This window comes from Micrasema longulum, unplaced genomic scaffold (genome assembly GCF_059751315.1).
Source record: "Micrasema longulum isolate JH-2025_06_02 unplaced genomic scaffold, ASM5975131v1 h1tg001828l, whole genome shotgun sequence".
Classification (NCBI taxonomy): domain Eukaryota; kingdom Metazoa; phylum Arthropoda; class Insecta; order Trichoptera; family Brachycentridae; genus Micrasema; species Micrasema longulum.
The window spans coordinates 266,189-290,436 of NW_028279002.1; the positions used below are offsets into that span (position 1 = coordinate 266,189).

Genomic DNA, 24,248 nt, shown 5'->3' on the forward strand with positions numbered 1-24,248 from the left:
AAGCATGAGCATTATTAAAAAGCAAGTGAGTGCGTATTGCTGCCGGATATAACGAAACTGAATTTATTTTTAAATAAATTAATTACGAGTATGTAGACTTTCGTTTGACAACTTTCGTTTGAACGACGCACGACGCCGACGGTACTTTAACAACATTTGGGCGTTTAGGCATTGACTTATTAATACCTAGATATGCCCTATAGAGGAAAATATTTTTAAAAGTATTGAAATGAAAACGCACACATACTATTTACCAAAACTGTTTCACTCTCTTAATATTGACACCTTTAAGTTTGAGATTTACATTAAGATGACTCTCTCGGCTAAAAACCATTAGTAAAGTTTTGTTTCCATTAATATTTAAAGTAAAACGTTCACCGACGGAGTTAATAATATCATGCAGTTCTTGCATATTGTTTGCAATTCGAATGATGTCATCTGCATATCTAATATTATTGATGGTTACATTGTTTACTTTCACACCAAGGTTTGTTCCAATCAGCGCTTCTTTGAAGACAAATTCAGAGTACAGGTCAAACAAAATAGGCGAGAGAACACAATCCTGTCGGACCCCTCGCTGATTGAGAATGCTTCGTGAAGTATTTCCATTTTCCAGTTTAATAATAGCGCTCTGGTCCTAATACAGGTTTTTATTTATTCTCACATCCTTTTCGTCTTAGCTTAGTAGCATTTAAATCAAACCTGAGTGTTTAATAATATAAATTCTTTAATAATATGAATCGATCCACTCTCCATTATGTTATATCTCAACTCAAAATCAGAGCTCTTGGCCTCATATGGAGTTTTGGATACCTTTTTTTTTGTTGATATATGTATATTTGTATAAATAAATTTCCTTTACGTCGCTACGGAGAGACTGATTGACGTGTTTTTTTGCAAAGGAATAGCCGGAGAGATAAAATAGGTGGCTTATTTTTCATCCTATACTAATATAATTAAACAAATACAGCGAATCATCACAAAGGACTATTTGAACACAAAAAAAAAAAACAAAATCGATCAATAAGCAGTTTATACACGACACCTCGCCGAGTGCAAGTTTGAACTTTATATAGGGAAGGGTCGACAGTCCCTATACCGCTTCTGTTTGGGAGGGAAACAGGTCCTTCACGCAGGTGTGGTGGTGATATGGTGTCAACGAAGAATAACACAATGTAAATTCGGAAAAAAATCATTTATTCAGTAAAAATGCACAAGTCCTGTATATAAAGTTGTACCGTACCGCAGTCGGTATTGGCGCAAGTTAACATACAATAGCCTCATGTTAGAGCAAGACGATTATTGAATTTTACTGTACAATTTTAAAGGAATGAACGCCAAGGACAATTCTATAAAAAATAAACTGACGTATTAACAAACAATGACATAAACGAAGACCTTACTTTGTTATGTTTTGACTGAATGGACAAACACAAACTTACACTAGATGCTATTTTGAATCTAGAAAAAAAAAACTTAAAATAGATGCTTACATAAATGATGAACGACCAACTAAAATTAAACATATTAAATACTTAGGACTTACAATTGAGAGACAATTGACATGGTCAATTCAAATTAACAATTTAATTAGCAAAGTGGCGACATTATCGAGTCTTTTTTAAATCAAATACTTTGTTCCAAAAATGGAAAAAAAATCTAATGTATAAAGCCAATGTAAAAACTAAAATATGTTATAAGCAACAACTATGGGGAACAGGAAATTAAAGAGACATAAACAGACTACAAAGACGGCAAATTGAAATATTAAAGTTAGTATATAACCTCCGTTATATATCAGCAACAAAAGAACTCTTTAAACAGACTAAACAATTAAATGTAACTGAACTATTTCAACTAGAATCAATTTATTCATAAATTAGCCACTGATACAATTGTACACGAAGAACTAAAACATGGAAAAAATTGTGGTAAACATGGAAACAATACGAGAATATCAGAACACTATCATACACAAGTTTCTAAAATGAGACAAGGACAATCGAAACTAATAAACCAGGAACTAAAATTATACAATAAACTACCAAATAAAACTAAACCAAAGACTCGGACAAACTTAACAAAATATTCAAAAAAATACCATCCATTTTGTTAAAAGCATGTAATCCCCAAATTTCAAATAATAAAAAAAACAGTAACTCCTAGAGCGCTCTACCATTGGCAAAGCTTTTTCAAATAATCATATTATTTATTTATTACGTCTTAAATAATCACTACGATGAAAGCGAGTTGGCCCTACATACTATGTCCTGGGAAGAGATTTACCATAGAGCCATGGCGGCTCTCGAGATTGGATTCCGTTGACACGACAGCCAGCTGAAACGCTGGGCGGCCGTGGTTGGGGCAACTGAGAACTGGCGTTCCTCGGAGGACGGCAGACGTCCGGGCTGTGGAGGCACCTTCGCAGCTGGAGGGCGGCCTCAGATGTACCTCGTGGACTAGTCGAAATTCCACAAGGCTTGTCACGTAGCTCTGCTGGGTACAGCGTGTCTGCGACGGCGCTGATCTTCAGCATTTACCTAGGATCCTAGGATCCGGTCCCGTTAACACTACTCGCTCTCGACTTTCACGTTCAAAGTTATTCACTTTTCTGGCTACTTAGTTTCAAGGGGCTGCGGGCCTTTTATGGAAAGCCCAAACAGGTCTTAGTCTGTTTTTCCCTAACACTTATCTCTTATAGTTCGCTGTCATTTTCAAACACTTCAAACTGCGTATAATATTAAAAATTGAACTTGTAAATAAACTCATTTATTGATTTGGTGTTTATTTTGTAGAACTCCATAAACTTAAACTATTAGAAATCAAACACTGATTTGCTTCTACTGAACACTTTATTTTATTTTTACAACATCTAATCTTCACATTCGTTTGAAAATACCCTAACAAGGCGAAACAATTGTCACGAAATTTTTGTTTTTATATTTGTAAAAATAAAAAAGTGTTCAGTAGACTCAAATCAGTGTTTGATTTCTAATATTTTAAATTTTGTAAATAAACCTTATTTCTAATCAAACCAAATTATAATGAACTTCAAAAAAAAATAAGAGAGTATGTAGACTTGGGTTACATAGGTTATTTCAAATGACTTGAGTTAAAATTCAAATTAGATTTTAGCCAATGAGAAAAAAAAAAGTTTTTTGGCCGGTTCGAGTCAACATGAGTTATTTTAAAGAACCTTTCTGCCTACATTTAAATTAGCACTTGGAGCAATAGAGTGGTTTCTACCCAGAATGAATTAACATATAATGTAATTTCAAATTATTTCTCCGTGAACATTTAAATTGACAATCTGAGCATGCGAATGGTTTTTCACCGGAATGAGTTAACATGTGTGATTTTAAAGTACCTTTCCGAGAACATTTATATTGACACTCTGAGCATGAGAATGGTTTCTCATCGGTATGTGTAAACATGTGTAATTTTAATACACCTTTCCGACGACATTTAAATTGGCACTCTGGACATGAGAATGGTTTCTCACTGGTATCATGAGTTTTCATGTGTGATTTAAAAGTACCTTCCCGAGAACATTTAAATTGGCACTTTGAACACGAGAATGGTTTCTCACCGATATGAGTCAGCATGTGTGATTTTAAATTACTTTTCTGAGCACATATAAAATGGCACTCTGAGCATGAGTATGGTTTTTCACCGGTATGAGTTCTTACATGTGATGTTAAGTGACTTTTCTGAGAACATTTAAATTGGCACTTCGAGCATGAGAATGGTTTTTCACTGGTATGAAGTAATATGTGTGATTTTAAATTATATTTTTGAGAACATTTGAATTGACACTCTGAACATGAGAATGGTTTCTCACCGGTATGAGTTCCCATGTGTACTTTTAATGCACCTTTCCGAGAACATTTAAATTGGCACTCTGGACATGATAACGGTTTTTCGCCGGTATGAGAAAACATGTGTGATTTTAAAGTACCTGTCCGAGAACATTTAAACTGGCACATCGTACATGAGAATGGTTTCTCATCAGTATGCCTTATCATGTGTGATTTTAAATTACTTTTCAAAGAACATTTGAATTGGCACTCTGAACATGAGAATGGTTTCTCACCGGTGTGAGTCAACAGGTGGGTTTTTAGTTTACCCTTGTATAAACTTTTATATTGACACTCTAAGCAAGCGAAATATTTCTGGTTTGTTTGTAAATCTGAAACAAAAACAAGAATAATCTATGAAACCCCTGTTTATTATACAATAAAATAACGAAAAATAAAAAGGGATAAAAAGTTTATGACTTTCGAGAATAGAACAAACTTCATTGAAAAATGCACGGAAAATATTGCTTAAAAATAAGGAATTGCATGAAAAATAACACGTCATTTTAGTTTTTATCGAGTTGAAAACTCACTATTTCAAAAACAAAAAATATGTATTATTATTAATTGATTATTCCCTTACCCCTCAATAGTAAAGTCTGTATCGGGGTGAAATCTTGATTTTATTTTTTAAATCATGTATTCAGTTAATTGAGCTGGTGGGCTGGCAATCCTTTTTTAAACGTTTTTTTTTTTAAAGGAATAACCCGCTAAGTCTCTGTTTTAAGGCTTGTCAGCAGGTGGGATAGAGGGGATATGAAAGGAGGTAATGAAAAACACACTACAATACCCAGACCAATTGAGAAAAAAATCTTTCTTGGAATTTTTATTGCAACTGGCGGGAATCGAACCCGCGATGCCAAATTCACAGTTGTCCGTCTAACCACTAGATACCAATCAAACCAACATCCTAAATCAAAACCAATCTTAATCAGTGCATGTGCTTATTAAAATGCATGTCGCGTTAATTTTATATTTTTGAGCAACAACTATGGTGAAGCTATAAAGTGGGTTTTCCATGTTGGTTTGCATGGTGGTTTAATTGGTGTCCTGACGAAGAGACGGGTAGAACTCGAAACCGGTAAACATAGAAAAATCGGTAAGTGTTTTTTTTTAAATTATTATTTTATTTTTTTAGCACCACAACAGGCCAGGAGGCCCAGGAGTGGTGAATGATATCGCAGAATACCAAGGCTTGCGAAAAATCACATTTTAATTTTTGTGTTCTCACCGGAATTCGAATCCGGAACTTTCCGTGCGCGAGTCAAGCGTCTTGACCATTACACCACGGAGGTCTTTTAATAACATTTACTTTATTTCAGTACGATTTGTTTGAAGAGTCGTACTATAGAAAGATTTTGAAATATATATAACCCTCCTGCTGTGACTTCCACGAACTTCCTTAGTAGTAATATTTTCGATACATGGCATAAAAAATACAACACGATGCCACCTCTATTTTATGTCAACAATGATGTAATATTAGTTAAGTTAATTAAGTCCTCTGCGTACTATCATCAATAGTCCATAGACGTAATCTCAGAGCAAAAAATGTAGAAAGGAGTATTACTTACTTGAGGTTATTTCACTGTTACGAGAAGATTTCGAACACTTTTCTTTAATGTCAGGAGAATCAATAACCAACTCCGTGGAGATAATATCACTGGTTATCTTAGGCGGGTAGCTACTGGTCCCCGGCTCAGTCTTCACGGTAGCGACACCTGGCTCCTCGCTTATAAATGGACACGGCGCCCCTTCCCCAGTATGAAGAATATATTCCTCTACGTCGCCAGTCCACGGTTCAGTCTTCACAGTAGCAACACTTGGCTGCTCGCTTACATGGGGACATGGCGTCTCTTCCCTAGTATAGAGAATATCTCCTTCTACATCGCCAGTCCACGGTTCAGCCTTTACGGTAGAAACACCTGGCTCCTCGTTTATAGAAGGACACGGCGCCCCTTCCGCAGTATGAAGAATATATTCTTCTACATCGCTAGTCCACGGTTCAGCCTTCACAGTAGCGACACCTGGCTTTTCGGTTGCATAGGGACATGACGTCTTTTCCCTAGTATAGATAAAATTAAAATCACCAGTCCAAGGTTCGGCTTTCACGGTAGAAACACCTGGCTCCTCGCTTGCATAGGAACATGGCACCTCTTCCCCAGTATGAAGAATATATTCTTCTACATCGCCGGTCCACGGTTCAGTCTTCACAGTAGCAACACTAGGCTTTTCGCTTGCATAGAAACATGGCGTCTCTTCTCTAGTGTGAATAATATCTCCTTCTACATCGCCAGTCCACGGTTCAGCCTTCACTGTAGAAACACATGGCTCCTCGCTTACATAGGGACATAACGTCTCTTTCTCAGTATGGAGAATATTTCCTTCTACATCGTCAGTCCCCGGTTCAGCTTTAATATTCACTGGAGCGATTTTCATATTTGTTTTCCTTCGATAACAGATACACAGTAAATCTTCTTTTAATCCTAAAAAATATACAAATTATTTACATTGAAAATATAATCACAAATTCCAAAAGTAAAAATCAGAGTCACTTTATATTTTAAAATGTTAAAATTACATCTATGATGATTTCCGTTGCTGGAATTAAAGAATGTCATATTTTAGTCATCCAATGATACTTTATGTAAAATTGATATAATTATGTCAAACATCGCTGGGATTCAATTACATTGCTACATTTCTGAATAAGAAAATATATAAGATATACTTTAGAATACATGGATAAGGTACATTTTTGGTCTTAAGAAATATGACCACATTTCTGATTATCGTAGGCAACTGAAATGGCTCAAAAATTAGACAGCGGAGAGACTATCACTCCCCCTCACTTCTGTTCAATGTACTTCATGGTCCTAACGCTCCTATATACCTGGGTGAAAATTTTCAACGCTTTTCAGTTCATGGTTTACCTCTTCATTCCAATTCTCGAGGCACTCTCTTAATACCCATCCACAATTCCTCTTTCTTCTCTAACTCATATGGTGTCCACGCGGCTCCACCGTGGAATCATCTCTCATCCACTATTAAAGATGTTACTACATTATCTCTGTTTAAATCACGTCTGAAGAAATATCTCCATTCTCTGCCTTAATCTCTCCTCCTTTCCTCTTTCCTCTTTTTTCTTTTCCCCCGTTGAGTAATAGTTTTGATTTAAGGTAATTTATAAACAAATACGTTTATTTCTATTTTTATATATCTTAAGCTTTTAAATCTTTATTTTCTATTGAATATGTTCTGTAACTTGCATCATAAAAACAAAACTATAATTTTATTGGTTGGTTGGAAGATATTGCCATTTGGCAATAAGCCCGCCAATGTACAAATGACATTATGTACAAAAAGTTAATTAAATAAATAAAATAAATATAAAAGTTCTGTTAAAGTTTTTGGCCTCATGGTGTAGCGGTCAGCGTGTTTGCCTGACATGCAAGAGGTCTCAGTATCGATTCCAGACATGGTTGATGTGAAAAAGTTATTGTAAAAACCGGTGTTTTAACACTAGAATATTTCATAAGCCTCGGACTGGCACCTGAAGCGTAAGACTGATCATCTTTCCTTAATGTAACAAAAATGATCAAGATAAGTTGCGATTGGTGTACCAACGGTGTACCCTGTGCACCGTTAGGTGCGGAAAGGAAACGAAGACAAGTTAAAGATGTCCATGATTATTTCTACAGTCAAAAAAGCCGTCCTGTCCTCGCACGAGGTATGCAGGACGCTCGCCTCACGCACGGGAGTTCCGGGTTCGATTCCCGGTGAGATCACAATAACTTAAGGTGATTTATCTCAATCCTGGCTACAGCCAGCAATTCCCCACTCTAATAGGGAAATATTACATACTACGAATACCGATAAACATAAATTAAATGGATTTAAAATCACTAATTGTATTTTCAAAATCAATATGGATATTGTGGAGAAATGTTTTCATACGTAACTTTAAATAAGAAATAATACAAAAATGTCATCAGAAAAACGCGATACGATTGGCATTGATAATTGTGACGTCACGATTCATGACGATTTTCTATAAAAATTTTAAAAGTTAAGAACAAAATTCAAAATTAACATGAATCATGACGTATTAGGGGCGTGGCCAATGCAATGACCGTTTTTGAGGGAATTAAAAATTAAAAAATATTTTTTATGCTACTAAGTAGCAAAACGATTTTTTTTACTTCGCAAAATTTTATAGACCCTCAATACTTAAAAATGTTCAAAAAGTTATATTTTCCTATTGTGCCTTCTGGCTAGTTTTGTTGCTGCAAATCAAATACATATTATTCTACATTACATATTGAATTTTTACCTACTTTGTGCAGCTGTTAGAATGTTGAAATTTCTTTTAGTAGTCGTAAATATTGTTATTTACGTATAAATTGTCTACAAAACGGGACGCGAACCACATAGCATTTGACAGCTACACCTCAGATAAAATGTCGTGTTTGAAGACAACCCATAAACAAGCCTAGAAATTATTGGTTCGTCTGGTATTCTCTAGACTCAGAAGTTATGTAAAACTATATTAGATTCAAACGACGCGCGACGGTACTTAAAAAAAATTAACGATTAAGTATTTACATATTAATACATAGGCATGCCCTATAGAGTTAACTATTTTTAAAAGTAGTGACACAAACACATGCTTATTAAGTTTGTTAATTTGTTTAATAAAAAAATGAGGATACTAATTTTTGGTACGTAAAAAAGTATATATTTTAACGCTAAAAATCAATATTTATTTTTGGTGGATCCCATTAGATTCTTCCCGTAAATTTCTTATTATTTTAGGCCATTTATTTTTTCTGGATTTCGGGGAACGCGAAAAGAATATTATCTCAAGTTTATTACTATAAGTGCATTTCTTTGACTAAGGAGATCTTTGCAATCGCGCCGCTAGGCAAAGTTTTACGTTTACAATAAAAAATACATAAATTAAAATACTTCATGCTTTGTTAATCACTAACTCATGAACAAATATTTACCATTAAAAAATTACTTTATTCATTTTATAATGTTTTTCTAAAAGGTTTTTACAGACTTGTACGACACAAGCAGGCATTTTGGTTTCGATTCTAAACGTCACGCCTGGCTGTCCGAAGAACGATTAAATACGAGTTGGGCGTGAGTTTAGCGTCATCATTTTTTTGTTATTAGGGCGCGTCTACATGTATGTCAATGCGTACTAGTGTGTTTATCCTGGAGTTGATACGTCACACTCAAAGCGCTCAATATATATGACTTTAGACTGGCAACATTGTCGGTAGTCAGTATTTCCTAACAACGTTTATTTCGTGTTCTGACAGTTCCTAAGTTATTGTTATCCGTGTACAACGAACGTGTTATCTCCAGTTAAGCGTAAACCCGCACGCCACCAACAAAGAAACACCTTTGGGTAATTTCCTAATATATTTTTAACATATAAATATAAACTTTACTAGGAATCGAATGTTGCCTTCGTTTTAGGGCGGGGGCATAGAATTAAGAATAGTCCAGAAACCGCATACGCACATCAAACAGAAGGCGACTCAACTACTCATAAATGAGTAGATTTACGTTTTGCCTCATTAGTTTCTTTGTAGACGTCGCTCAGTACGCAACTCCTGATTTGAATTCAACTATGCCGTGTTGTGTCCTTTTAAAGTGTAGAAATACTGCTAGGATCTTAAAGAAACAGAATGGCACCACATTTCATGTGTAATTAACAAACGAATGTTTAGTAGTAAATGAATTACTTAAAAATTGAATTATTTTTCCATCTGTCATATTGTCGAAGAAACAAAATATGAAATTTCGTTAGTGATGCCAGGGTAGATTTTTTACCCTACTTTGCTCCTTTAATAAAAGAACCAATGAAAATTAGACCTCGGATTAAACAACGCCGTGTGGGACATTTGAACGACATTATCTTTAAAAGATCAAATATTATTTAGCATGAAATAAAAATATCCGTTTTGTAAAAATAAAATTTGTTTTATATTGTAAGTTCAAAGTTCATTAATTCAATTACTCTTATTAAATGACCGCGTGTATTTTGACCGTGTATTTTTTAAATATTTCCGCGTGCACAATACAATTTTAGAGAAATTAAGAGATTGCTTTTTTTTACCTAACGTTTGTGTTATGATTTTTATTTCCCATCAAGCAACATTACGCTGCGACCTCACGAATCCTTGCGGCAAAAGAAGGGCATAGTGGGGGAATTATTGGACACAGTCCGATGTATTCAAATGTGAGTCTACGCTCCTTCTGGACTATTCTTAATTCTATGGGCGGGGGTTAGGCCAACGGAATCAAAGCTGTGTCTAAGTAAATACTAAATCCAATCATATCTCACTATGTCGTAGGCTGGTATTCCAAACGCTTTCGCGGCCGGAATGTCTCGTGTATTTTGTATGTAAATGAAAAATTTGTACATATTGAATGAATAATGTGCAGCGAGTCCCATATGATACGGTAGGTAACCACAAAATGCAGTACATACGATGTATTGTCAGCAATAAACACGGTAGGCCTGACAATACGCGTACATTGGTTTTAAAATGAACATACATATTTTATACACCTACATAATTTGTAAAAATGAATAACATATAAGTTGGATGTAATTCGAATGACAAAAATCAGGTTTCACAAAAATGGAAAATCAGTTATTGATGCCAAAATAAACTATACATAAAAACATACCCGCCTAAGTAATGGCGTAATTCAAAACCGTCTCCAAATCTTGCAAAAACAGATTTCAATTAAACCACTAGACACGGCAAACTTAGTATTTTCCATTGAGTTGGTGAAGCATAATTAGAAATGTCACAATTATTTTTTCAAAGTTTTTCACAAATATCTCAGTAACTTCTTCAGTGGTAATTTCCAAGTTTGGTTCTAATTTGTATTCCATTAGTTTAACTACATATGGCTGTGAAACTTTTGTGTTCACGAAAAAAAAATTACACAAATTATCAGTGACACAGACAGCCATGGAAAGGAGAATGCTGGGTACTTCGTTGAGAGACAGAAAAACCAATACATGGATTAGAGCGAGAACAAAGATCACCGATGTGGTCCATAGGGCTGCCAACCAGAAATGGAGCTGGGCTGGTCATATAGCCAGAATCACAGACTCTAGATGGACCAAAAAAGTCCTGGAATGGCGACCCAGAACGGGTAGAAGAGGTGTCGACAGGCCTCAGACAAGGTGGTCTGATGACATAAGACGAGTTGCAGGAAGTGGTTGGATGCGGTTGGCTCAGGATAGGGAAATATGGAGACTAAAGGGGGAGGCCTATGTTCAACATTGGACAAGAGACGGCTGATGATGATAATGATGGCAAATGCTGCAGGCCAAAAACTATCAACTGACAGTCTGCCACCGAGTTTGACACCATTCTTTGACAGTGAAAAGGTACCAATTACGGTATTCAGTGCTGTGTTTATGTTTCATGAACGCATTTCCTCGAGGCATTGGCTTTCTGCCTCATAAAGGCGAGATATTCCTTTATTTATTTACGGCTGTTTTCCTTTTGTTTTATTTCTTCTGTATCCACCATAAATAATATAACTTAAAAATCTGTGATCCAAGTTTTTTTTTTCCAAATATTGTCTTTTTCCCATATTTTTTTATGTTATGATTTCTAACACAAATAAACAAATTAATATTTATAAACCAATTGCAGATTAATAAACGGATAAATCGCGGTGTTTATATTCGAGCTGAAAATTATGGAAAATGTAACGAAGGATGATTTAGCTAGCGTTAAATCTGAACCGGAGACTGGCGATTTAAAAGGAGATGTTCTCCATACTGGGGAAGGTATTCCATCTCCGTACAAAGGCGAGGATCTAGGTGTTACCGTGAAGACTGAACCTAGAACTGACGATGTAGAAGATAGTCTCCATACTGGGGAAGGGGCGCTTTGGTCCTGCGGAAGTGAGGTGCCAGATGTTTCTCTAGTAAAGGCTGAACCGGGGACCATTACTAAACGGCAGTGCATTGAAGTGGAATTCGACGTTGAGCATTCCCATATAAAACAAGAATGTTTGGAATCCTCTCCCAACACCGAAGGTGAGAATAACTTTGAAGTGTCTCCTCTTATTTCTGTACTGATTTAAACTGTCGAGTTCTTTCTTTAGAAACACATTAAAAAATTGTACTTACTGTCATATTGGAATATTACTTTCAATATAATTTTTCCTATTTATTTATTTAACACTTTATATACTTATAATAGCGGGCATGTTGCTTCAAGGCAATTTCTCCCCACTTACCCAAACCGTTAATTTTGAGAAAATTACGAGTACATGGACATATTCTAAGGAATTATACTAAATCTTAAAATTTAATACAATTTCTTTTTTTAAATAACTAAAATATCACACTATAATATGAAAAAAAGAGAGGAGATGGGAAGGAAAGAAGAAGGAAAAGGAACAACTAAAATATTTAGATAGTGACAACATTAGTGGGTAGATTATTCCACAATCAAGCCGCTACTACTGTGAAAGAGGAGGCAAGAAAATTAGAGCGATGAAAGGGTATTAAAAAGGTTCTCTCGTTAATAGTACGAAGAGATAGTCCATATTTTGATAGAGGTTTGAAGAGCTCTCTCAGATAAACAGGCGAAGTGGGATTATTTAAAATATTGTGAAGAAGTTGTGAAATTGTGAAGAGGCAACGTAAGACGAGGACGACCGAGGAAGACGTGGCATGATCAGATAAACGAAAATCTTAAGTCTGGTCATGTCAAAAACAGACAGAACCGAAGGGCATGTATGACAAGATGTATGCCAGGATAGACGTGTGTGGCGGTCTATTCTCTCTGCCTACCCCTACGGGGAAATGGCGTGATGGTAGTAGTGAAGAAATGACTATTTATTCGATTACTTAAACATTGTGTGTTACAGAAGATGCAATATTGGCCTATATTTCATTTTATGTAAAAGTGTTCAAACAAGACAGCGCCGGCTCTCTTCTGAAACTCTTCATTAAGTCACGTGTCTTTTTTCAGTTTCGCATATAACCTATAAATTTTAAATATACAAACTTAGCGAAACTGTAATGTTTATTTGCAAGTTAATAGCTAAAAAATAACAAAACTTCCAACATTCATAGAATTCGCATAATGCAATGTGCACTAAACAAAAGAGAAACAATAAAATAAATAAAACAACTTTGTTTTCAACTGCTTTTTTTTCTTCTACCTACCGGTTTCAAAGCTACACAAGCTTATTTTTCAAGGTATACTTAACTTATTAATTTCGTCCTATTTTATTATATCAGTAAGTGTGTATGGAATTAATAAATCAAGTATTTTTGTCTTGTAATGTAAGATGGATTCGCCCAAAACTAGACAGGAGTGGACTTAAGTAAATATTTTTTATTTAGTTATTTTATTTTTTTCTATATAAATCGCTTTTTTAATTTCTAAGTTGTCTAATTTTAATATTTTATTTTAACATAAAGTATTTTTAATCCAGTGTCTTTATTAAAATGATGATTCTCGTTCTTTTTTTTTATTATTATTTTACATTTACATACAATATTACATTTTAGTTATTTTAAGACATTTTTGTCATTTTTTTTTTTTACAGGACTCACCAAGCCAATGAATATGGCTTGTCGGTAAAGATCCTTTACAATTAATCATATGATAGTTCTACATGGTTTTATAATAATAATTACTACTAACTTAGGTATAGGGAGCGAAAAAAAAGTACATGTAATTGATGCTTTCAAAAAAAATATTTAGAAGATGTAAAAAAAAAAAAAGCAAAAAATAAGTGAATGATCACGCAATTTTAAGATAAAAAATAAATAAATACATAACCGGAGTACCAAAATCTTAAACAGAAGTGTTTACATATTTAATAGGCACAAAGCATTTTATTAAAAACATTATTTATTAACATATCCATATCTATATCTATATGTAAGTCTATATCTATATATCATCCTCATCCATATCCATACATATTTATACCCGTACATGCACACATACATATCCATACATACATATATACACATATATACACATACATACATACATACATACATACATGTGAACATACATATACACACATAAACATCCATGAAAATATTACTTAGTTATAAATTCTATTTTATAAATATCTATATTTACAAATGTTCTCATGCTCAGATTGTAGTTTTACGTGTTCCTTTAAGAATGGTTTAAAAACTCACATTTGGATACATGCTGGTGAGAAACCGTTCTCATGCACACAATGTAATTATACTTGTTCAGTGAGCAATAATTTAAGATGTCACATGTTAAGACATACATATGTAAAATCGTAGACAGGCGCCGTGGCGCAGTTGGTTAGACGGCTATCTGTGAAACTGGCGTCGCGGGTTCGATACCCGCTAGTTGCAAGAAAAAATTCAAGAAAGATTTTTTCTCAATTGGTCTGGGTGTTGTGGAGTATTTTTCATTACCTCCTTCCATATCCCCTCTATCCCACCTGCTGACAAGCCTTAAAATAGAGGTTAAGCGAGTTATTCCTTAGATAGATTGCGAATTCAGAAAAAAAATATTTATTTAGGCACCTTAAGATTGAATCGCAATCATTACAATTTAATTGGTATATGCCAGAATTATTAGATTTAGTCACCTTGTCTTTGTGATTTTTTAACAATGTTCCTATATGATTAGTTGTGTAGAATGCAGGTTTAATGTTTGTTGGTTAAAAGATAAACAATTTGCAATTTATGACAATTTTAAGAACTACTTTAAATGGTCAAAGTAATAAATACTGGCGGTATTTTTTGTTACAGATCCTCACTGAGTTTGCCGACATTTGAGAAATACCTTTTATTTATTTATTCAAACAAATACATATAAATTACAAAAAATACTAACGTATCCGTTACTCAATGAGGCCAAGAGCCCTGTGTCAAGTTGGGATACAACATAATGGAAAATGGAATCATGTACATTTTTCAACTATAGAAAAAAATAAAATTGAAAATTATTACATAAATATGTATTATTCCATTGAATCAGAAATTGAAAGCAATCATGTTCTAAAACCCCCAATTACATTCTCTTGTTAGCTAATTCTGCGCATATTCATTGCTCCCCTTCGTAAGAGTGTATTACGAGTACGCTTATATCTCTGCAGACGGTAGCCCAATGCTTCCTCATTAAGACTTTTACTTTCCAGATACCACTAAGTCGACAACGTTTACTCTGGAGAGTACCAATCTACCGTCCCATCGCGCAGAACCACCACCAGAGTGTGATTATACAACACAACAGAAGAATACTGGCTCTAGGGTGAAACCCATCTCATGCTCACAATGTAATTATACGTGTTCACGGAAATATAATTTAAAACGTCATTTGCTAAAACATACTGGCGAAAAACCGTACAAATGCGCGCAATGCAACTTTTCGTGTTCAATTAAGGGGAATTTAAAAAATCACATGTCCAAACATACAAGCGCGAAACCGTTCTCATGCTCAGATTGTAGTTTTACGTGTTCCTTTATGAATGGTTTAAAAACGCACATGTTGATACATGCTGATGAGAAATCGATAAAATGCCCACATTGTAGTTATACGTGCATACAAAACTGTGAATTAAACCGTCACATGTTCATACACACTGGTGAGAAACTGTTCTCATGCTCTGAGTGTAATTTTACATGTTTACGAAAAAACAGTTTAATTAATCACATTTCGTTACACACTGTTGAGAAACCATTTTCGTGCTCACAGTGTAGTTATACCTCTACACTAAAGTGTAATTTAAGAAGTCACATCATGTTGACACATTCTGACTTCAAACCGAAATCATGCTCACAATGTAGTTATATGTGTACACGGAACTATGATTTAAAATGTCACATGTTAACACATACTAGCGAGAAATCGTTTTTATGCTCAAAATGTAGTTTCACATGTTCAAGTAATGGTACTCTTCAGGTTCATATTTTGACACATACTGGCGAGAAACCGTTCTCTTGCTCGGAATGTAGCTTTATGTGTTCACAGAAAAATAGCTTAACGAGTCATATGTTGACACATACAAGAAAAAAACCGTTTTCGTGCTCACAATGTAGTTATACATGTTCACAGAAAGGTAGATTAAGGAGCCATATGTTGGTACATTCTGGCAAGAAAGTGTACTTATGTTCACTGTGTAGTTATATATGTTCCCAAAAAAGTCGTTTAAAATGTCACATGTTGACACATTCTGGCGAAAAACCTTTCTCATGCCCACAATGTGAATTTTCATGTTCACTTCCGGGTAATTTAAGAAAGCATATGTTGATACATACTGGGATGAAACCGTTCTCGTGCTCACAATGTCCTTATAAGTGTATACAAAAAAGTAATTTAAAAAGCCACATGTTGATACACGCTAGCGAGAAACCGTTTTCATGCTCGATATGTAGTTACACGTGTTCACAACAATCTTATTTAATAAAACACGTGTCAAGACACACTGCCGAAAAGACGTTTTTATGCTCACAATGTAGTTATACGTGCTTACGGAATGCGGATTTAAAACGTCACATGTTGAAACATACTGGTGAGAAATCATTTTCATGCTCACAATGTAGTTATACATGTTCTCGGAACGCTGCTCTTAAGCGTCACATGATGATACATTCTGGCGAAAAACCGTTCGCCTGCTCAAAGTGCAGTTATGTATGTGCATATAAGAGTTTATTACAAAGTCATATGTTGTTACATACTGGCGAGAAACCGTTCTCATGCTTACAATGTAGTTATTCATCTACGCTGAAATATAGTTTGAAATGTCACATGTTGACACATACTGGCGAGAAACCGTTTTCATGCTCACAATGTAAATTCACGTGTTCACTCAAGGGAATTTTAAAGAGTCACTTGTTGTTGCATACCGGCGAGAAACCGTTCTCATGCTCACTATGTAGTTATACATGTACACAAAAAAGTAATTTAAAGAGTCACATGTTTAAACATTCTGACGTGAAACCATTCTCTTGCTCACAATGTAGCTATACGTGCACACAGAACTCTTATTTAAAACGTCATTATTTAAAAATCCATTCTAGTGAGAAACCGTTCTCATGCTCACTGTGTAGTTATGCATGTTCCCAAAAATTTCGTTTAAGAAATCATATGTTGAAACATTCTGACATAACTTCACAAGTTTAACTCTTAAAAGGCTCATAAAATAAACATTTAATTTTGCCCTGTTATAACAGCAAAATAAATTTAAAATCCTAAATACGCCGCTCATATTACGCGCGCGCGTCGCCCACCACTGGCATCAATCGACTGAAGACTGAATCTCGACTTTGAGTTCTGGTTAAGACAACACCGGCCACAGAACAGCGTATCTTTCTTCCTTGTTATGAATTCTATCTTCGTGCTCCCTTTTATACAATTAGCGGAAATTCATTCTTCGTGTGGCAAGGATAAATATTTTTTGGATTGACATCCAGCATACTCATACAATTATTTTTTTCCAAATCCGGTGTGAAAATGTCCATTTGACAATTACAAAAAATACGACTTCATCGTTAAAAAAATAATAGAGATATATGGAGTCTTGTATTCTATGTGGACTAGTGTCAGCCACACAAGATTTAAGATGAATTATTTATCAAAACACGTGTTGACACATACTGATTTCCAAGTAAAAAACAACATTTATTAATATTTTTCCTGGCCAATTACCTTTCTTTCCCGTCTTTTCCTTGACCCATCCTTATGGTACCTACCAACAACATAATAGAAGAAATTTAAAATTAGAAGATTTGGATTTAGAACAAAAACAAAACAACATTTTTGGACAGTGAATTACATTGCTTAAAAAGTTGTAAACATCGTTAAATTTCATAGTGCATTTCATCATCCAGTGCTCGAAATTGAAGAACATTCACATCATATCAAAGGTAGGTGTCCATTTCATGTTCCTATTTTGGCTTCAAATATTCCCAACCTAACAAAACTGAATGAAATTCAGTTTTTTTTTATTACAGTCCGCCTTTTCGTTAACAACATTGTCTTTTAACATAACATGTATGATTGATATCTGACTTATTCCGTATTATTTTTTTGTTGCCTAAATCATTTTGTGTTTTACAAGTAAAATTATGTAATTAAATTTTAATAAATTAATAAATATGTATCTTGTTCTATATAAGCTTGAATTTGAACATGAAAAATTTTGGTATGAATATTTTATTTGATACAAAAGACAACGTTTATTCATATTAATATATAACAACAGAGATCAAGAACATTTTAGAGATGATAATATCGAAGTCTAGGCTTCTACAGGGCTTATGACCTGTCATTGGCTGATTTATTTAAATTTTTATTCCAGTAAAATGGCTATAAAGTGCAGAGCCAATTCTACCATATAAACATATAAATATTAACATAAATATAAACATAAATATAACAATAAACATAAATATAAACATAAAATAAAATTTTATATTGCAGCACTTATGGTGGTCTTAGCATATCGCGCCATCGCTTGAACAACGGAGATTGGATCCACTCTGCAGTGGCTTGGAGAATTTCGTTATTAGACTTTGTTAGGCGTTCCCATAGGCTCCAGGCTCTTTGGCGAAGCAGGGCAGCGAAGGTGTTTATTCGTCCATTTAAGTGGCCACTTTACACACTGTAACATTCACCATTCTACCCATATTTGAACTTCTATATTCCTTCAATTCTTTCACCTGTTGGTGTTTGTGAAGTAAAAGAGCTGAAACCCTTATTTATGCGGGTGAGATTCATCTAATTGGAACATCAACAGATGAAAGAATTGAAATATGGGCAGAATGGTGAATGTTACAGTATGTAAAGTGGCCACTTAAACCAGCCAATGACAGGTCACAAGCCCTGTAGATGCCTAGACTTCTATATTCCCTTTTCAAAAATGATTTCCCTCTCTGTTGCAACAAATTTAAATAATTTGGTCCAGTTTATTTTTACACGGCAATATCTTCCATGAATGTTTTTAATAATTGTAATTATGTTCTGATATAACGTTTTTCCATAATTTAAATTTTAAGTACCGGAGTCTAGCGGATTTGTGAATTTTAGTAACCTTTTTATTGTGTAGATCATTAAACGTGTTTGTAGAGGATTGAAATATATATATGTCTCTAAAATGTTCTTCATCTCTGTTGTAATTTGTTAGTATTGACAGTTCCCCGGGGAGTTGAATCCAGTCCTTAACTAAAAAAATTTGGACAAACTCAAAATATTGTTTATTCATGTCGGGAAAAAAACTTTAATGATCTTCCAGAAATATTCAAATTAACGGCAAATATGTAAACATTTAAATCTTAAAAAACACAAGAGACCCACCCTATCCTAAACTCCGTACAGTGGAAAATTGTGTATCTTTTAGAATATAATATCTAATTTTAAGGAATTTGTTTTAGATAGTAAAAACGAAATGAAAATGAAATATAACAAATGTACATGTATTTGAAGCAAACTTAGAAATCTCCACCAAAAATGTAAAATTAGTTTTTGATGCCAAAATAAACTGTGCGTAAAACCTACCTCTCTAAATAATAGCGTAATTCAAATCCGTCTCTAAATCTTGCAAAAACAGATTTCAATGATACTATTTGGCACCGCAAACTTAGCATTCTCCATTGAGTTGGTGAAGCATAATTACAAATCTCACAATTCTCAAAATATCTCAGTAACTCTTTTAATGGAGTATGTTTGCTTCTAATACTCCCATATTTAAAAATCAAAACAAATGTCAAAAGAACTATTAGATAGGAGAAACGGTATTGTTAATTATATATGTACACAAGCCATTTGTAATTTTATACTTATTTTGTTAACAATTTTCTTTAATAAATAAAAAAACCAGTGACATCTTTAAACACATTATCTTAAAAAGTAGGTATGTATTTGTTCAGTTACTGAGGCTGAATTGGTATCGTCGGCTTCGTTGTCTATTGGTTAGCGCGTTTGCCTACCACGCAAGAGGTCTCGGGTTCGATTCCCGACATGGTTGAAATGAAATATTTATTTCAATGGGTGTTTTCACACCAGAATATTTCATAGTTCCTGGACTGGCTCCTGAATCGTAAGACTGATCATCGTACCTTCATGTCACATAAATGATCAAGATACGCTGTGATTGGTGCGCTCATACAGTGCCCTAAGCACCATTAGGTGCGCAAAGGGAATGATGATGATTTTTTTATTGCATAAAAATGTTTCTTCTGAATTCGCTGATTATGTTGGGCTTATGACTTGTTGTTAATGCCTAGACTTCCATATTCCCTTCTCTAAAATGTTTTCCATCTCTGTTGTAATTTGTTAATGATGCATTTTGTTAGTTTATTCTGAGGTTCTTGTAAAAAAGTACAGACTTAATAGTTGATCGCGCCACTTGCCCGTTAGCAGATGAACGCTCGAATTGCTGGTTCGCGGGATGCGTTATCCTTAATTTGATTTGCCACAGAACCCTACGATCACCGCAATTACCCACCTTATTCCGAGTTCTGGCACCTTTATTGTCTGTAACTTCTGTCGCGGCACTCAGGATCAGATCCGATCTTGTGGTCAGGAAGGAGGAGCACTTGACGAATTACACAACACAGTGGATTTAATAGTTATTGACTGCAAAATATCTTCTTTGCGATCGCGGTGAGAATATAACAAAGCACATGTACACACGCCCCTTTCAGTAGTTATTCTGGCGCCGGAACAATATCGGTACCCACGGTAGGCAAATGCAACATCTTAACCGGGGCTCCGTAGGTAGCAAATAAATTCGAACGCCTCATCCTAATGCTATATATATGGGAGTGTACACATAGAGTTAATGTGGCGTAACCAATAGTAAAGCTCCACTTTTACTTGTGATCAAACATCGGGCCTTAATTAATCCTCAACAGACCAAAAGTAAATATGGTCAGTACTTTGGAAATAATTTTTCAAAGATCGTCTTGGTTTAAAACATTTTTTGTTGAAAAGGGGTGAAAGCCAACTGGCCCAAAAATATTTTGAATCTTGAAGTAGGGCACACAAAACATATCGTTATGTGATAACAAAAACACGTACGACTTTCGCTCAGAATTTTTTATCCATGTCCTGGGTAAGCAGATTCTCCAAAACGAAAGCCATTTTCGGGAGAAGTCTAAAAGTTTGGATTTTGTCCAAGGGAAGAGACCCTTGCATATTAAGCGTGTTGTCCTAATGTTTATGTAATAATTTTCAATTCTGCTATTGTTTAATAGTGTGCACGATTCCACTTTCCTTTTGTTGTTCTCAACACAAAACAGGGCGCTTGGCCTCATAGAAATAGGGATACATTTTGTTGTTTATGTGTATTTGTATTTATTTATTTTATTAGGGAAACCAACAGTTCTACATTCGTATTTATTTTAGACATAAACTATAGAAGCTTTCTTTTATGCCTTAAAGAAACCACCAAACCGGTGGAAGCAAATAACGGTTTTGACAGATTGTAAATCAGGGGTCCAAGCAATAGCTGATCGAAATTCAGTAAACCTTCTTATAATGGACATTCATACAGATATACAAAAACTAAAATTAAGATCCAGGTGTAAAAGGGGCCACTGCGGAGTTCAAGGCAATGAAAGGGCAGATGAAAAGGCTCGAGAAGCTACTCTCAAGAAAACACACCCCTGATTTTGCCAGATTTCCTTTAAGTTTTGCCAAAAAAAAAGAAGCAGAACTTTTAAGCTCTGGAACGAGCGGTATTTAAGTGAAACTACTGGACAGGTGCCTAAAATATTTTTTCCAACAAGCTTTAATGCCTTTGATTTCAGGAAAACGCATCAAGTTGGCTACGAACTGACTCAAATCCCTACAGGCCACGGAGGTTTTATGAGCTTTCTTCACCGTTTTAAGCTCTCAGAAATCAATCGCTGTCCATGTGATGACGAGACACCCCAAGATGTCCCTCATTTGTTGATGCATTGTCCCATTTTCAGCTTAGAGCGAATGCAGCTAGAGGCGCGATGTACCTAATAGTCTGGGTGAGGACCTAGAAGACATCGTAACAGTAATAAGTCATAATCGCATGAGGTAATATCATACATGGTAAAAATAGTAAAGGTGATGGTTGAAATAAATAAAAATATGACACAAAATGCCGAATGCTCTCAAAGTGGAAAGGAAGGTCTGTTGATGCCTGTCAATAGTCCGGCTTCTCCTGAACGAGTCTTCTGTGGGTTCCTCTTCTTAAAGCAAATGCGGAGAAGTTCCTTAGCAAGGTCATAGCCGATTATCCCACCAGATCCTCGCAGTCAGAGAAATTAGAAGGAACATACTTTTTGCAGTTAATATAAGCCTTGTCCATAATAAGTATGGCAAAAAATAAGCTACTCTTTAAAAAAAAAAAAAAACATTCATATTTATAGCAAACAAACAAATACTCATATAGTGTATAAAATCAGAACCAATAACAGATTCCCGCAGAGTTAATTAAGTAAATATAATACATATTATATAAAAACATTGTTAAAAAATGGCTTGATGATCATCTTCTTACACTTAATATCGATAAAACTAAATATCTAACATTTTGTATAAATAATAGTTCACTACCAAGCAATACGTTTAATCCAGGAATTTACTGTGATAAAACACACCAACTTCTGCAACAGGTAGATTCCATTAAATACCTTGGTGCAGTGGCGAGCGGTGAGTTTTTAAATTGGTAAGCTATGAAAATTCTGATAAAATGTCCATAGCGGTAGTATGGCATACAAAAAACAAGTCTATATTATATTTAATAAATAATTCCTAACAAATGGCTCCAGCGGCTAATAGTTTCAGTAAAAATATTTTCTAATGTAGCACAAACATTTGATTTAAAATACAATTTAAAAAAACATAATTGCAAAAAAAATCGGAACTCCTATGGATTCGAAGCCCCGCCTACGCCATAAGAAAGCAACGACCCATCCGCGCAGCTGTTTGGCGTTTTGGGCTAATCGTCGAAAAAGTAATTAATAAACTGGATAATTCATTAGCTCACCGGTGCATTTTTGGTTAAGTCAGACTATTATAACTTGTCTTGAAATAAAACAATATTTCTTAATAAATGATAATAATTAAATAATTTAAAAGTATTCCTTACCGAGTACGATAGTTCACCAAACAAAACATAAATTACGTTTTCAGAATCATTGTTTCATCGACTTTTATATCACATTATTATTCACAAAACGACATAAGTTATCCATATTATAATTTTTCATATATATTTATTCTTAACGCTAGTAACGTTTTTATCATAACTCTAACTAAACTTTAAAAGGTTAAATGGATACTCAAGAATAACCTACAATATTCAACTGTCATCGTATGCACAAAAACGAATTACAATTAAAAAACAATAAGCGAATCTTTGTTTTTTAAAACCCACAAAGGATTTATTCTATATTATGGATTAAAATATAAATTCGTTTCGATTAAAATATCAAAATATTTATTTATTTTAAAGCAAATTTACTTTCAAACCGCCGAAACATAAGTATGCTAAATTATAAGTAATTATAACAATATACGCACTCGTTATGTGTAAGAAAGATATAACGAATATATTTTGTATGTCATAAGTGACATACAAAATATATTCGTTATTTCTTTCTTACACATAACGAGTGCGTATATTGTCACCTCCCTTAGACTGTCGTAAGTCAAATTGATGTATTTTAAAGAATACTAGCCCTTGTGAAAAAGTATTGAAAGACTAATAAATTGCATTAATGAAAGCTGCGAGATTTTACTGTAATCGCAAGTGTAATTTTTCGAACGAGATTCTAAAGTTTTAGGTTAAAGACGTATTTGAATTAGTGATTTTAAAGTGAGCAGAGTAATCTCATGTAATCCAGTAGTAATAATTTTGGCCAATAGAGGCGCAACTGGTCGCTGTATGGAATAAAGGAATATGATATAAATTTAATAACCAAAGAAAAGTAATATGTTTTTTTGGTGATGTGTTTTTTCCTAATAATACTACAGTATTATAAAACATTACTTACTATGTCAAAAAAATATGGTAAGCTGCATGTAATCGATTATAAGGGGCATTCGCCCCTGCCTTGGTGTTATCATTGATAGAAATTTTTCACTAAACTCTAGGTTGAGAAAGCTGTGCCGTCTATTCTTTTCTCTAAGAGACATTCTGGATATTGACACTCTCAGAAGTGCGTACTTTGCTCTGTTTCAATCCATGGCAGAGTATGGAATAGCTGGCTGGGGGGGTTGACCCCTATTCTACCGTAATATACGGTAGAATACGTTTCTTACAATAAACTACCGGCATAACATTTCTAGTAACAACTCCGTTCCGACTCTTCTTCCGACTGTCTTGTTTCCAGGGGCTGGGGTAGTT

At 34.5% G+C, this 24,248-nt stretch overlaps 2 protein-coding genes across 3 annotated transcripts; one reads left to right on the forward strand and one right to left on the reverse strand.

The window, feature by feature from the left end:
* Positions 1 to 3,146: 3,146 nt before the first annotated feature.
* LOC148273830 (uncharacterized) lies at positions 3,147 to 8,305 on the reverse strand. The gene is made up of 3 exons (XM_088238131.1): positions 8,195 to 8,305; positions 5,432 to 6,343; positions 3,147 to 4,189 (listed from the first exon to the last, which is right to left on the reverse strand). Exons 2-3 carry the CDS (start codon positions 6,294 to 6,296, stop codon positions 3,243 to 3,245), a joined length of 1,812 nt encoding a protein of 603 aa, XP_088094257.1. The 5' UTR covers positions 6,297 to 6,343; positions 8,195 to 8,305; the 3' UTR covers positions 3,147 to 3,242.
* An 860-nt stretch (positions 8,306 to 9,165) lies between these two features.
* LOC148273831 (uncharacterized) lies at positions 9,166 to 17,624 on the forward strand. Of its 2 annotated transcripts, none has more exons than XM_088238118.1 (3): positions 9,166 to 9,276; positions 11,555 to 11,943; positions 15,060 to 17,624. In XM_088238118.1, exons 2-3 carry the CDS (start codon positions 11,601 to 11,603, stop codon positions 17,042 to 17,044), a joined length of 2,328 nt encoding a protein of 775 aa, XP_088094244.1. In that variant the 5' UTR covers positions 9,166 to 9,276; positions 11,555 to 11,600; the 3' UTR covers positions 17,045 to 17,624. The 2 variants fall into 2 exon arrangements, with proteins under 2 accessions (XP_088094244.1, XP_088094245.1); XM_088238119.1 differs by lacking the exon at positions 15,060 to 17,624 and adding an exon at positions 14,671 to 14,785.
* Positions 17,625 to 24,248: the final 6,624 nt, after the last annotated feature.

Bases quoted from the DNA above. Each gene is read 5' to 3' on its own strand.
- LOC148273830 (XM_088238131.1), bottom strand. From the start codon at position 6,296: ATGAAAATCGCTCCAGTGAATATTAAAGCTGAACCGGGGACTGACGAT. The intron at 4,190-5,431 runs GTAAGTAATACT...TTTTTGTTTCAG, and splicing joins TAACAGTGAAATAACCTCAA to ATTTACAAACAAACCAGAAA.
- LOC148273831 (XM_088238118.1), top strand. From the start codon at position 11,601: ATGGAAAATGTAACGAAGGATGATTTAGCTAGCGTTAAATCTGAACCG. The intron at 11,944-15,059 runs GTGAGAATAACT...TTTACTTTCCAG, and splicing joins ATCCTCTCCCAACACCGAAG to ATACCACTAAGTCGACAACG.